At 38.7% G+C, this 16,705-nt stretch overlaps 1 protein-coding gene across 1 annotated transcript; it reads left to right on the forward strand.

Annotated features, from left to right (window-relative positions):
- Positions 1-820: 820 nt before the first annotated feature.
- LOC140242969 (uncharacterized) lies at positions 821-15,814 on the forward strand. Its single transcript, XM_072322712.1, has 9 exons — positions 821-839; positions 1,419-1,757; positions 3,034-3,351; positions 5,913-6,206; positions 8,014-8,034; positions 9,300-9,566; positions 10,987-11,094; positions 13,649-13,770; positions 15,192-15,814. Exons 1-9 carry the CDS (start codon positions 821-823, stop codon positions 15,567-15,569), a joined length of 1,866 nt encoding a protein of 621 aa, XP_072178813.1. The 3' UTR covers positions 15,570-15,814.
- Positions 15,815-16,705: the final 891 nt, after the last annotated feature.

Below are 16,705 nucleotides of genomic sequence, written 5' to 3' on the forward strand. Positions count from 1 at the left end.
AAAATCTCTGAATAAGTATGATACTTGGTTCCTTGTCACTCAATATATATATATTTCGACATTCCAAGTGTGTACAGGTGAAATCTATTTTGCAAAATCATGAGACAAAAAAATCAGAAAATGGCGGCCATTTTGGACGCCATCTTGGATTACGGTACGTGCGTGCTTGAACAATTCTTAGTATGTATTTCATTGAGTTCTTCACGCTCGTTCTTCACAAACATATAATTATTTAGAAATCTAAATTTTGTATAGGTTTTCCCATACATTTTCAAACTTTTTTCATTCTATTTCACAATTTTTACTTCAATTTCGTCGCGGGATGTCTGGAATAGGCCAATCTTACTTTCAAATTCGTCTTTCGTCGTTCATTTTCAAATAAAGTCCATTCAATTTAGTCATTTGGCATACATTTTCGTCATTTATAGTTCAAATTCGTCAGTCTCACTCGCAGCACTCAAAACAGCAGGATCGATTTCGTCTTTTGTCAATCATTTTCGTTAAATTTTCATTCATATTCGTCTCATATCTCTACCCGGCGTGATTTTCCAGTCATTCATGTATTTTTTTTTTCTGTAACCGTTCACATTTTACATTCAGGAGTTAACATACACACAAGTGCCCCCCCCCACACACACACACAAAACCACAGATACAGACACACACAAGCAATCCGAGTACACACTGAAACAAACATGCATGTACCATATATACATGTCTCGTAAACGAAAACACTGACAAACAATTTCTAGGCAAACATGATTAAAGACAAAATTTAAGTGTAGAATTGTCTCCTGTTTAATGGATGGATAACATAATCATGTTTGCTGCTTTCCAGGGTATAACATTTAAACTTTGCTTCATGCATTAGGCCTATGATGCGAAAACCTGAACATTACGAGTTCAAAATGTGACACTGACATACTGTCCTGGGTTATGACTTTTGACTGTCGTTTATCCTTCAATCATTTTCGTTGGTTGTCTTGTTTTTTGTGTATTGTTAAAGCAAATGGTTAGGGAATAATGTGTAACGATACAGTTTACGAGAGAAACTAAAAATATGTCGGCTTAAAGTTGGTTCACCATCAAAATAAAAAATCGACAACATCTGACTAATTTGAATGAAAATTTCATGAAATTGTGTGAACAAAGACGAATTTGATCTTCACATTCTGCGATCCGTCAGCGGGAGGGACGAATTTGAATGACAACTGACGATTTTGAATGCTATGTCTTCGAAAATGTTTGACGAAAAACGAATTACAATGACAATTGACGAAATTGAAGTTAGGATTTGCATTCCACCTGCTTCTCGGGACGAAATTGAATAATAAATCTTTGAAATTGAATGACAAAAGTGCGAAAATGGATGGGAAAACCTATATTAACTTCTTCGCTTCTTTTCTTCATCCCGCCAGTTTGTGTCAGACGAATTTCAAATGGAGAAGTAATCCTGGCGGCTCCTTACCAACATGTCAATCTCCCGTGCCCTTACATTAACAACCAGCTTGGCCAGCTGAAGTACGTATTGTGGCACTTCCGCAATATTTCCAACAAAACCACGGAGATCGTCAATTGTACGGCCTGCTGCGCGACATCGAAGTACAGACTGCTATTTGACGACGGCACGGACCAACAGGACAAGGTGATCCAGCTAACCATCTTGGATGCGCGCCCTGGAGACAGCGGAACTTACACCTGTCGCCTGGTAGGAACAAACGGCTACACGCACGCGCAGACAGAACTCAGAGTGGACGGTAAGCCGAGTTAGCCGACAGCCAGACTGCGGAAGACGCAAGAACAGCAAGTGGAGCATGCATAGATTGCACACATTCAGTCAAGCGAAAATCTAGACTCATTCCAGTTCTTCTTCTTCTCCGAATGCAAATGAAAATCAGTTCCAAGAGTTCGCAGTCATAATAGAATAAAAATTATAATCGTAAACAAAGATGCAACGAATCAATTTTGTAACGTTGTGTTTATTCCAATACTCAGTGCATGCATAGATAGGCGTTAGGATCATTTGGCAAAGACCCAAATCCTGGATTTTTTTTTTCTATTACATGATCGTAAACGAAACCTTAATTGTTATGCCCAGATCAGCTCAACAATAACTACCACGAATGAGCGGACAAAAGATCAGTCATAACATCCATCGCATATTGTTCAGTTCTTCAAAATGCTGATGCACATGTGACATTAGTTTGCACAAATCAATGGACTGGATATGAACAAACAATTTCAGCACACACATGGCATTTAAATAATTCATGATTGCATAAATGTGTATTACGTGAATAAAACATTATGAATTAATGCTGTGTATAATGCATTTGTATAATGCAACATATTATGTTGTATGCCCATGATTAATTTTACAAAGTGAATTTAATGATATTGTGAAATAAGACAAACGATTTAAAGATTAAAAAGCAACTATATAACTCGATCTTTGAAGAGATTTTTCCCCCACACGTATTATTATGTAAATTCAGCATTTGTATGGGCCTACATTGATGATGGTTATGAAAGATGGGGATTATAATACAATCCGTTTGAATTAATGATTTTTCACAATTTTACTTATCATTGAGGCCAATTTGCTTTCCCACTGTACAGTTGTAAATTGTATAGAAAAAACAAAATATAATGTGAGACTCGTACGGTATTTAATAGAAATATTGCAAAAGAAGTAACACACACACACATACACACACACACACACAGACACACACGCTTACTAGGTCATAGAAAATGGACCTGACTATAATTACATCCAGATAACATGGAAAATAATATTTGTCTTGATACACTGTCTCAGTAACATACCAAGCGAATGTGTACCTTTCATAGTAAAAGAAGATTTTCGTCGAAATTTCCCTCTCATATTATGTAAGGCTCTATTAATTTGCTGCATCAATTTTGGGTAAATGCAACTTCTGTTATTTTCAGGACTTTGCAAGTTATATATCTTCCGTTTTTCTTCAGCACTTTCCTTTCGAAATCCCAACGTGACATGTCCGCAAACTGCAGTCGTGGAATTTATCATTCCAGTCGAGTGTTCCTTCTTCAGAGATCTTAACGTGAGCGAGGAGGAGCAGCAGGTGTTTTTAGTGCACGACAGCGGCTCGCACCTCGAAACATTCTCCGCGCACGGAGCTTCGTGGCGCCCGGCCGTGGTGGACATGCGCGCAGATCTGTCTCACAGGACCACTTTGGCGTCCGTCGGGGAGAGTGGCGCCATTTTCGTGGCGTTCTCATGCTGCATGGAGATCTCCTCGATAGTTTCCACGGACAGCGACACCAACGGCGAGACCTTGTGCGCGACACCATGCAATACTACCTTACAATGTTAGTGCAACAAATCTAAAGAGCTTTGTGTGTGTGCGTATGTGAGAGAGAGAGAGAGAGAGAGAGAGCGTGTATGAATGTGTGTGTGTATCTGTATCCTTTTTTTTAGCCCACCTGAGCCAAAGGCTCAAGTGAGCTATTGCGATCGCCCTTCGTCCGGCGTCCGTCGTGCGTCATCGGTCGTGCGTCGTGCGTCGTGCGTCGTGCGTCGTGCGTCGTGCGTAAACTTTTTACATTTTCATCTTCCTCTTGAAAACGCCAGGACCGATTTTCATCAAACTTGCCAGGTAGCATCCCTAGGGGGTTAGGAACTCAATTTGTTAAAATGGGCACCATGCCCCACCCAGGGGGCCCCCAGGGGGCCCAAACCCCCCAAAATTAAGGAATCTGTAAAAATCTTCATCTCTAGAACCAGAAGTGATAAAGCTAAGTTAATACTATGAGTTAGGACATTGATGACTGTAGTTTCAAGTTTGTTCATGGCAGGATCAGGGGTGCCCCCCCCCCCCCTTGGGACCCAGGGGAGGGGATGGGGAGGGGTTCTAATTGGGCCTAAATTGTACATTTTCATCTTCTCCTTGAGAACCCCATGACCCATTTTCACCAAACTTGGCAGGTAGCATCCCTAGGGGGTTAGGAACTCATTTGTTAAAATGGGCACCATGCCCCACCCAGGGGGCCCCCAGGGGGGCAAAACCCCCCAAAATTAAGGAATCTTTAAAAATGTTCTTCTCTAGAACCAGAAGTGATGGAGCTAAGTTAATACTATGAGTTAGTACATTGATGACTGTAGTTTCAAGTTTGTTCATGGCAGAATCAGGGGTGCCCTCCTTGGGACCCAGGGGAGGGGGGTGAGGAGGGGTCCTAATGGGGCCTAAATTGTACATTTTTATCTTCTTCTTTAGAACCCCATGACCCATTTTCACCAAACTTGGCAGGTAGCATCCCTAAGGGGTTAGGATCTCAATTTGTTAAAATGGGCACCATGCCCCACCCAGGGGGCCCCCAGGGGGCCCAAACCCCCAAAATGAAGGAATCTTTAAAAATCTTCTCTAGAATCAGAAGTTAAAGAGCTAAGATAATACTATGAGTGAGTTCATTAATGACTGTAGTTTTGAGTTTGTTCATAGAAGATCCAGGGGTGCCCCTCTTGGGGGCAGGGGTGGGGGAGGGGGGGGGGTTGGGAAGGTCCAAATGGGGGCCTGCATTGTACATTTTCATCTTCTTCCTGAAAACCTCATGATGGATTTTCGTCAAACTTGGCAGGTAGCATCCCTACACAAAAAGAATTTGACATACTCTACCTTTTATTCAGAGTATAGGTATTATTTTGCTCACTCACTAGTCCATGCTAGTAGGCAAAGAACAGTTATGACGAGAAGGATCCCCTTGCACTAGTCTTGATACAGTCAAACGAATGTCAATGAATGCATTGGTAGTTTGCCTCATTTTGATATGACGTTAATAGCTTATGTTTCCATTACCAATGGTGATATTGCGTCAATTTAATTTCTTCCATTTTGTGTGTGTGTGTGTGTGTGTGTGTTTGTGTGTGCATGTTTCGCAAAAGTCAGGGAAGAGAACCGTTGTAACTTTTCCCATCATGATCCGAATGAAACCAGGTTTTGAAAAATATTTTCTGAACAGCAGAAGTGATGCTATGCAACAAAGTGTTATAATCGTAGAGGAATAATCATCAAAGGGATGGACGGAATAATATTCTATCAATCGATCTTGCCGAAACTGATCTGCATCTACAATTAAAGCGGTCAAAACAAACCCAGTAGTCATGTACACGAAGTCGGAGACTGCATTGTTACTGTAGCAGTTTCTTCTAGAAGGGCACATAATAAAAGTTCCAAAAGCCCAAATAAAATGAATAGTTGCAAAAGCAAACCCAAATTTATAATTTACGCCGGTTACAGTTCGTTATTCCGAAGGTTTGTCATTCCGAAGGTTTGTTATTCCGAAGATTCGTTATTCCAAAGGTTCATTAATCGGAAAATGTAATAAGGTTTGTTATTCCGAAGGTTCGTTAATCCGAAAATGAAACAAAGCTCTTTATTCCGAAGGTTCGTTACGGACCCTATTTTATTTCGGATCAACGAACCTTCGGAATAATGAACCCTATTTCATTTTGGGTTTAACGAACCTTCGGAATAAGGAACCCTATTTCATTTTCGGATTAACGAACCTTCGGAATAATGAACCTTCGGAATAACTCCACAAATGTTCGGATTAACGAACCTTTTTTTCTTTTTCGGATTAACGAACCTCTAGGTATAGGGAATTTGTGTGTTTCGGATTAACGAAACTTCGGTATAACGAACCTTCGAAATAACGAACAGCACCCTTTACGCCGACGCCTATCTCTGCAATTTGCTATCGGTAATAAACGTTGAGAACTTCTAAGGACGCTATTTTAGCAACTTAATAGGTTTATCATTAACACCAGGAAAATAAGGCGGATCTATTCTAATTCCATCCGGGGTGGTTGCTAATTCGGATAGAATAAGTATGAGTTAAAATAAAGCATATTCAACTCACTTTTCATCTACCAGTTCCTCCTAATCCGCCCACATCCCTCCGCATAATGGACTCTTCCAGCTCCTCGTTTCGTCTGTCGTGGATACCGGGACCTAATGGTTCAAGCGCTGCGGTCATCTTTTCAGTGACCGCCTGCCCGGTCTCTCCGGCAGCCGTCGACCGCGGGTGTCTGACCCTGAAGAATATTACGGGGAGTGCAGCGGAGTTGACGAATCTCCGGGGCTACACCCAGTACAGTGTTGAAGTGGCGGCAAGCAATGGGCTGGGCTCAAGCAAGAATAACCCTTCTATTACAGCAACAACTGCACGTAGGTATACAGCGTAGAATGTTTGTATATAATATTATATATATATATAATAATAACAATAATAATAATGGAGTCTTGTAATGCGCCATGTCTGTCACACAGTGGCACTCCTGGCGCAGAAAGGTAAGACCTCCTCCCACATTGCTTCATTCAGGAAAAGATCCCAATTGAAAGAAAGCACAGTTACTGAAATAAAAAGGTCTTGAGTTCCCTCTTGAACAGAGGGAATGAGGTCTCCATTCTCAGTTTCAAAGGCAGTGAGTTCCAGAGAGAAAAGCCAGACTGGGTGAAAGTTCTGTTGCCCCACGAGTGATGAGTACGGGGAACTCGAAGGGTGTGAGCAGTGGATGAACGAAGAAATCTAGTTGGTTTGTACTTATAAAATAGTTCCTGAAGGTATATATATATATATATATATATATATATATATATAATCAATGTTTTGTGTAACACTGTTTCATTTCAATTCAATTCAATTCAATTCAATCATAGTTTATTTCCAATCAACGAAAATCAAAACATAGTACAAAGTATACATGTCATGAAATGATATTGTTCAAACATTTGCAAAAGATTCATGTAGTATACGAGATAAATTATATAACAACATATATATATATATATATATATATATATACAACAATTAGGAGGAACAATGCATATGGGCGTGCGGAAAGTAAATTCGATTACGGAAAATAGTGATCCACTAAAAAGCAAAGCTTGTGGGACGTCGATCACTAGATAATTAATGAGTAAACAATATATTATTCTTTTTTTTGTATAGCTATTGTATTTAATATAGTGCGTCTGTGGGTTACAAGTTTTCGCTTATTTTCATGGATTAGATTTTCATGGATTAGATTTTCATGGATTAGAAATTGCCGGCTCTTTGAATTCCATTTGTTTAAAGTACCCTGTATGCTAATGATAGATACCATCGTTACCTACTCTTATGCGGAAAGTTGCACGACATTAATAAAGACCGTTTGTCAAGATGTACAAAACTAAGTTCGAGTGCATCGAATGATCATTCTTCATCTCAGTCCAACCTATTCGTGCTTGTGGAAGCGTTTGCATAACAGTTATGGGGGCTTTGCAAAATTTTCAAAAGTGTAAACAATAATGTCGATTGATCGAGGAAATAAACTTGTGTTCATATTTCCCACCACTCCAAACTACAAACAAGATATACATTCGACCGGTATTTTGGTTTCACTATCGAGTTTCTGTATATATACACGTTTTTAATCAAACAATGCATCTCGTGATATGGTTTGTTTAGAATTGTTGCTATCATCTCTAAGTTCTAAAGAATAATAGCATTTCCATAGGTAACCGCAATGAGATTAATAGGTTCTTTCTTTTCTTTTTACATTGAAGAACAAAAAACACCTGTGACAAATCGGAGGGCAAATATTTACTTTGCACAAATTAAGGAAGCATTTCACGCTCAGATTTTAGAAATTAGATCTTCTAAGGAAATGAAAAAACAAACAAACTGCTGTACCTTTTTTTTAATTCTTCTATACGATGATTAACAGGGGTCATTCAAATGTACATGTATAATTCCAAACGGTGTCATGCTGTTCTTCTGTGGGAAAATGAAGTTAGTGACGAAATCTCAAAATCTTAATTGATGGTGCTTTTAGATCGGACTGGCAGCGCTGGTCAACGGGTTCTTTCTGGACATTACCCTCTGTTGAATAAAGATGATTTTATGCTATTCAAATCAATAATGACAGCAAAATTCCTCTTGTAACCTGTGACTTCTTAATTTCTTTCTCATAATCCTGACACTCTCTTTCAGCTGATGTCGTGGAAAGTTATGGTGAGTATTAACGAGGTAGTTAAACTGGCCACTGGTTATTATGTCAAACGAATATATAGTATTCAATGATTTTCTGTTGTTTGCTTGTTCGATTGTTTTGTGGTGTCTGACTGCTGTTCATTTATTAGTTATTCATCACTGATGATATGTTGACCTATACCATTTTATGTTTGTTGTTTGTTTGTTTGTTAGTTTGTTTGTTTCTACTGTACAACTGCTGTTCATCGCGTAGTTATTCATCAGTGTAGAATAAGAAATTATGACATTTATGACGTGACAACTTATAAATAGGAATATGTAGGAACGCTTTCTGTCGAAAGTGATCTCCTGCAACCATATCTATCAAACAAACAAACATAAACAAAACTTTATATACATTGTTTACGGTCAAGCTTGAGAGTAGAATTGAGTCACACGTCACATCTCCTGACGAAATTGATCACAGATTGTACAAGCGATAGTGTATGGTCCTTGTGAAATCGTCATCATCTAATATAGTGATTGTCATACCAGCTAATGAAATGATATTGAAGATGGAGTCAAAATGGGCCTGAGGTTTTGATCCTATAGCAGAATCTTCGTCAGAGGCAAAATGATCAATGAAAATTAATATTGATAAGAATAGAAGATAAAAAAGAAGGGTGGAGAGGATGATAAAATGAGTTATCTTTGATGTAGCTCCTTTCGAACACATTCACTGCCTTTAAGATATTTGACAGATCCTCCGGTTGCTAGAAATTTACACCCCTGCACCTGATGGGTACTCAATTCGGTAGGCAATATTTTTGTTAACCTGTCAATTCCTTAGGCAATATTTTTGTTAACCTGACATTTTTCCTCACAAAAGCTATATCCAGCAACAATAATCACCTATCAATGAGGAAGGCAATTCATCTACACTTGGTTAAAGTAGAGTGGCGCAGACAATGTGGCATGCTCAAAAAGATAGAGGTGCGATTGCTGGTATCGAACCCCAAACCGTAGGGTGAAGGCTCAGTTCGGGATCTACAAATAGACACAATACAACAGCGATTTTTTTTTCTTTCTGGAATGCATATAACCGCGCCTGTAAAGTCAAATCTAAAGGGACTTAGAGACAAATTCAAATTACGTGAATTTCGACTTTCACAGTGTAATGCACTCACGATCATTTCCATGCCGGGGACTTTTTCTTCGACTTAGCCAATTTGTCAACTTTTGTGAAATCGACTATTACAATTCATGTAAAAATCACCTCCAGTTTCACGACTGTCTTCCGTCAACAGGGATTAGATCACTGTTTGACGTGGAAACGGGTAAATTGAGTATAAGCAGTGAGGGGATCGTCACTCTTCCTCATGGCCTGTGCATCCACGTGGAATTTCGAGTTCTGGGGTTTACGCACCGGAACGAGACGTGTCTTCTTCCGGGTGATACGATCTTTGTCAAAAATGGGTTCCGTGAGAGGCAGCTGTGGCTAAGAGCATGTGACCCTGACATCTGCGGGCGCCCTTCGGAGGTAACTCTCTTAAGTCCGGAGAGCGGTAAACATGGTAAATACAAACTATAATCTTCATCTCCTTCACTTTTTACTTCTTACCCCCCCCCCCCCCCCCTTGTCATAATTGTCCAGCCTCGGTACGCTATATGCTATCCTAGGAGGATATCTGTCAGAGTGGTAGAGTACGTTTAGGTGCAGAACCTCATTTTAAGTGATGCAAGGATCAAGGCACATAAGGAATCTCACTGTTTCATGAAAGTTGTCAGCCCTGACAAATTGTCATTCTGTGAAAATTTTCTGTGAAAATCCCTGGTTTTTGATTGGCTGAGAAGCTCTGGTAAGTTGCTGTTACTATGGTAATACAATGCCAGAGAATGACAACTTGTCAGGGGTGACAGCTTTCATGGAACGGTGCCCTGCAACATGATGTGTCCAGTGTTCCTTGCACCACTTTAAAAAATCTGCCATTCTGGTAGATATCCTCCTGTGGCATACTAGTAGTATATAGACCAGTTCGGTTTGGGGTACTGTTTTTATGGTGGTTTATGATTGGGGGACTTCTAGTATGCCTAACAAAAGATAATTTATGCACAGACATAGCAACACACCTGACTCATTGCATTACCCATTGAAAGTGCTTTTGTTCTTCTTTGGAAGCCTTCTAGTTATGGCCACCATAAGTTACATTCATCTATACAGAGTGTACCGAGGCTGAACAATAATTATTTCTTTTGCGAAGACGCTTACCTTCAAGCACATCTTCATCCAAAATTTAACTTACCTCATAGGAACTCACTCATTGGGACCCCACGAAGAGGTGATTGACTTAAAAAATATCCATAAATAATTTCAGAGAGGTGTGCAGCACACCCAACGAATATTCTCACCATGCATAGCAGAGACGGTGCTTTTTGCGTGCATCAGTATTAATGTACATGCATTTTGTACTCTGGTTTCCCGTAATGGATGTGTGACGCTGACCAGCCAAACTTGAGTTTACTCCAGAAGTTACTGCAGAAGGTGTCTGTACTTAACATTAAAAAGATGGAAAGAGAAGCAGTGCACAAACGTAATATGCTCCTTCCTTCCTTCTTTATCGTAGCTTGTCTTGTTGATTTCTCGTGAAAATGTTTACCTATCGATGTCTTTCAATGGTGTGTGAGGTGATGACGTCATAACAATTAATTAAACATTATTCAAGATGCCATTCAGATAAAACTTTGGCAGTTGTTCATCAAAACCAAATTAGACATGGTGTGGAATTATATTCTAAACTTGATTGAAATTTTGACATAATAATCATTGGTATCGGTGATTTCTGCCCCCTCCCCCGCGTCACTGTGAAAAAGCATTTTACCGAAATAAGCTCCCAAAGGAAGTAAACCTCATGGCTTTCTTTCAATCCCCTCACGTTTGTTTGTTTGTTTGTTTTTCTCTTTCTTTGTTATTTTTGCTTTCTCTGTGTCGAACAGGTTTCCCTTTGTCTAATAACCTCTTACTTTCAACCAGCGTGGGACTGGCAGCAGTGCTGATTGTTTTCATCGGTGTAACCGCCATATGTTGTTGCAGGAGGAGGCAATGTAAGTGTGATGCAACTAAAATGATATCGTTAAAAAGACTTGGTTCGGTAAACGTTTTTCTTTTCAATTCTGCATGCGAGCTTCAGAGAGATTTGATTCTAGCAGACTGTTTGCTGGTGACGATCTTCAGTCGGATTGTATGAACTTTAACTCCAAGGGAAGGTGTTTTAAACGAGGCGCATCTTCTAAATGTTTCTATTAATACTAAGTGATGAAAACGTATAGGAATAAGACATTACCACAACAGCAGTCAAACTAAAATATACCGAGACATGACCAAGAAAAAGTCGGTCATAGAGATACAACGCACGTTAACAGGGCGGATCCAGGAATTACGTAAAGGGGGCGCAAAGAATATTTTGGTGCTACTTCCGGGTTTGGTCTTTTTTTTTTCTCTTTATTTCTTTCGTTTTAACAAAAAATAAAGAGGGGGGCGCGCGCCCGGTGCGCCCCGTCTGGATCCGCCACTGGTTAATCTGTTTCTGAAAGATTATTAAATCCTCATGATAAACTCTGGAGGTTTTTGTAGGCTATGAATTATTTAGATTTTCAACTGTCTAATCAAAATTTTTCTTCGTCCGAGAATTCAAGTCAGACACACGACCTTCAATGCTGCATCCGTGCAGGCCCTGGGATGACATTGGATACCGTCTATTGATATAGGTGACACATGTATCATTGTCAAGCTCGAAAGTATCATAGTTTTTACAAAAGGCCCACTTATGTCTAGATTCTGAAAAAAAAAAAACTGTAGTCGGTTGGCCAAGAGGTGTTTCGAACTTCTGCGCTGACAACACTTTTGTTACATGCTGTGATAATCACAAATAGTGATAAATTGGATGAAAGCGCAGGTCGAAAGCAAAACTAAATCTGTCGGACGTGTTGCTCTTGGCATTGTAGAATCCACTCCTGTCAGTTGGTGATAAATTGTTAGTTTGGTGTTGCGATAGGCTATTAAAGCGCAAAGGAAATACTTGTCAAAGCCTTAAAGGAGCCATTAGAGTTCTTTGCGGTCATCCTATTGTTGTCTAGTCTTTGTGAAGTTAACAATATGCTGTGGTGTTGGATTGATAATGATGCTGATAATCTTAATAATGAAAATTATAACGATAATAATAATAATAATAATAATAATAATAATAATAATAATAATAATAATAATAATAATAATAATAATAATTACAATGATAATAATAATTATAGGTACCGTAGCACATTTTCCATGTACATACATGTTCAAATGCGCTTTGCAATGGGGTGTGAGTTTTTAGACGTTCTTTTTTTTTTTTTTTTTTAAAGATGATGATGGATGTAGGCACAACTTGTTCCATGTTCACTGCTGCACTAGCATCTTTCTTTGAAATCGCAACGAATCTATTAAAAAAAAATTGAAGTTCGAGAACTTTTCACTCGCATTTTCACGAAAATGCCGCAAGGTTATCTCTCGTCCATAACCACTCACCTCAGTCATGTATGAGGTTTTTTTAAGGTAACGTTCTTTCCCGATTTTACCCCTTATAGCTTTCAGTCCCCCGTGAAACTACATTGATAAAGATTTCAATTACTGTTCAGAAGAAAAAATGATTGCATTCACTGGATGTCACATGTCTTTATGTATCAACAAATCTTTTTTGTTTTGTCTTCGTGTTTACGTTGCAGTATAGCAATAACGAGATTCTTAGAGGACAAGTCCACCTTTATATACATGTGGATTGAGTGAATGCAGCAATATTTTGTGAAACACGTCATTGAAAGTTTTGGGAAAATCGGACAATCCGCTCAAAAGTTATGAATTTTTAAAGTATCTGCGCAGTCACTGCTGGATGAGAAGACTACTACAGTGTATGATGTCACATGCGTAGAACGATATAAGGATATAAAGCGAATTTCACAAAATTTTATTTTTTTTCGAAAAAGTGCACATTTCCTCGACTTGTCACTGACGTATGTTAAGGGTGATATCATTCCCCTGCCTTCTGAAAGAGGCATGTCATGTGTTCTTTTATAATGCAAGAAAAGTGAAAATATGTTGAATTTTCTTTATTTTTTTATATCGTTGTACACATGTGACATCACAAGCTGTATTCGTCTTCTCATCCAGCAGTGACTAAGCAGAAACTTAAAAAATTCATAGCTTTTGAACGGATTGTCCGATTTTCCTCAAACTCTCACTAATGTGTTCTACTTATCTGGCTGCATTCACTCAATCCACATGTCTATATGAAGGTGGACTTGTCCTTTAAAAGATCCATGAAAGTATTATAATGTCACATTAAATCTACATTGTATTTCACCATGCATTGTCATGTCTTGATTAATTCTAAACACTCTGAGATAGTATAAATGATTCAAGTTTGAATGAATAGAGAAAACTAAATGACAAGAAGGAGGATGTAAGTCCAGTGAAATGGTCCGTCTTATTATACTCTCAAGAATGCGGAAGAAAGATACTGAAGTAGGACCTACATCAGTACTTCATGCGACATGATCAAATGATGTAACGGGTATCTTTAAAATTCTTGAATCTCTACATGGCTGTGATCGGCTGACTCAGCGCACACAATCGTGAGGTCCAGCCATAGAACATCCTCCCGTGCCCTCCCCAAACCGGCCCAGTTACCAGCTGCACAGATGACGACACAAGAGCTCTGTCAAAACGAGCCTGAATGTGAAGCAGTAAGTATATAGATAGCCATTTTAATCATAATTGAATGTTACCCTGAATTTCCTATGATCATAGACGAACCAAATCTCACGCATTAGGCTTGAGACTCGCCCCTCACGTGTCTTTCTCACGCTCACACGTCTGACATGTCTTTTCCTCACAAAACCCCTAGACACACATAAAAGTAGTATTTAAACCGATCTCTTGTCAGTCTCACTGCGCCTATAAAGACAACATTTTCTTTTATCTGATAATAAGCCAATTGTATTCAGGATTCATCGGATTGCATGATTTACAGATAAGAATGTTATCAAAGCTCCTTACCACCATAACCGCAGGGGAGGCGATCGACAAACTGGGCTTGTGTGGAGTCATGATGTGCTAATTGGCATGATATTCCACACACAGACATGGTATTCTGATGATTAAATCCATAATAGGATTCCAGCTTCTTGAATCTAAAATCATGTTTATTGCTGCACAGTGACCATGGTGACAAGTTCCTTGAACCAAGAATTACAGATTATTAATGATTGTGACAGGGGATGTTGTGTTTGTATTAGCTCATCTGTTACATTCATGTCATCATTCTCTTGCTACTAATTTCAGCTATTCAACATTTTTATTGTCATCTAAAGAATGTTATTATCATAAAAACAACAACAGCAGTAAAAAGTAACCAAACTGCACCTCCATACACGCACCCTCCGAAGTCACCCTTGCACAGCACATGCATTTTCTACTCACCCAACCCTGCAATAAAATTCATTATCTATGAAATGATTTGTAATGACAATTAAAGCATAATAAATGTATTCTTCTCAGATGACGTCATCAAAATCAAGCTTCTACTCAAGATGAAGGTCTCCTGCATTTTATTCCTAACAATTCGATTGAATAATCAATCATTTCCCGTTTGTTCGTACTGTTCACATTGCGCATACTTTACCCTATGTTTTTAGTTATAATACATGTTTATACATATACAATTTTTCGATCCAGTGTATGATTGTTTTGCTTATTTTTTTTTGTCCATTATATGAATTGTGGAAATAAATTGTGGAAATTGTTTGTTACGTTATATTTACTTTGTTAAAAAAAAAGCAGAAATCAAACAAAATCAAATCAAATCAAGTCAAATCATTATCATGGTGTTTTTAGGTGATAGAAAATGAGCAGTCCAATGATCTACTTTACTGTCACTGCCATAACAGATTCTGATATAAAAAAAATCCTGTCACCAAATACGACATTGGTCACGTCATCACCGTTGAAAGAAACATTTTTCATCATTGTCATCATCAAATTCATGATAGTTATGGCAACCACTTATCTCTTCATTATCTGTTATCATTGTTACTTATTTGATTTTCATTCCTTCTTATCCTTCCATTTTTATCTTATTATCTTATCATTTTCCTTTTTTAAACAGACCTACGATTCCGTCAGCGTACCCAGCAGAATGGAGATCAGATCTGCTGTCTCGACTACTGAAGCGATGTCGGCGACATATGTTGCATCCGAAGTAAACCACGACTATTTTCCGATGAGCACCATCAACGACGCCATGTTGCCAGACACATACATCACCCGTATCGTAAGAATGGACAAGGGCGGCGATGATGAGACGGATGAAGTCGACGGCGGGAGTGCTATTAGCGGCAACGATGCGGTTCCAGCGAAGACAAACGAAGCAGGAGAAGAAGTCGAAGACGGCGGCATAGAGGAATGCACGTCGCCCCCAGTTTGTATATCACCGGACAACGTTATCTCCAATGACGAAGACTTCGTTCCACAGACATGCAAATAGCTATACCCGTACATCTTACAACCCATCCATATCGTGATCCAGACTTCCGAATATTGATGAAAATTGTTGCTGAAATTGACCACCACTTGAACAATCATACCCACTGATTTCAATGAGCAATATTTCAATATTTATCTAAGAGAATCAACTTCTTCCGTGGCAAATTTCTATGATGTCTATACATCCAAAGACGGGTCTGAATCCATCTGTATGTAAAAATGGCATAGACAGTAAGTCACACAAAACTGAACATATGTGGGCTGAGTAGGCCCTATTGAGAATCTAGAAAAGATTCAAAGTCTTCATGTTCTTAGCGTCTTGATAAGTCTCACCATTTGTGATGTCATATAAGATACTATAGTTTACATCCGTTTGTCATTCAAGCACCATCGACCGTGCAGCTTGGCCATTATTTATGACCGCGAAACATTTCCTGGAGCAGAGGGTACAGAAATACCGTTCAGTCTTGCCTTAAAAGGCCAAATTCGATTACATTAGAAAGTTAGTCTGAAGAGAAAGAAAACACTTCTAAGCAAAAAATGAAAAATGTATCTACATCAGACAAAAATGAGGAACTTATTAGGAATATGCAAAATAGTGAAATGATGATGTCATCCCCTCACAACTTGACATTGAGGTTGAGCATTAAATTGTGAAATTTCCAGTTTTCATTCAAACACATATTATACGCAAATCCTGATATATTTGATTGATCATTTAATTTGCAGTTTTTCAACCTGGAACTACATCATATTTTACACTGTAAAAACAAAAACATTCAATTTTTATCATTTTGTGTGTGCGTGTGTGTGTGTGTGTGTGTGTGTGTGTATTCACGATATATCAATGACTTTTCGATTGTTTGTTTTCTTTTTTTAATAGTTCGCGATTTGCGGGGGATCTAAGTGATGACATCAGCTCACTCATTTGCATATTCATATGAACTGTAGGAGAACTGTTCTGCAGAAACTAGCGAAATTTCACAATTTCATGACTTCCTTAATTTTCACCTATTTTGATTAAAGTTTCAGTGTTATACTCGTAATATTTTACTCTTTCTTATCAGACTATAACTTTAAACGGGACCGGAATTCCTCTTTAAATCATAACTAGTTCTGCTGCATGTGTAATACTTG

The sequence above is a fragment of the Diadema setosum genome, chromosome 19 (genome assembly GCF_964275005.1).
Source record: "Diadema setosum chromosome 19, eeDiaSeto1, whole genome shotgun sequence".
Classification (NCBI taxonomy): Eukaryota; Metazoa; Echinodermata; class Echinoidea; order Diadematoida; family Diadematidae; genus Diadema; species Diadema setosum.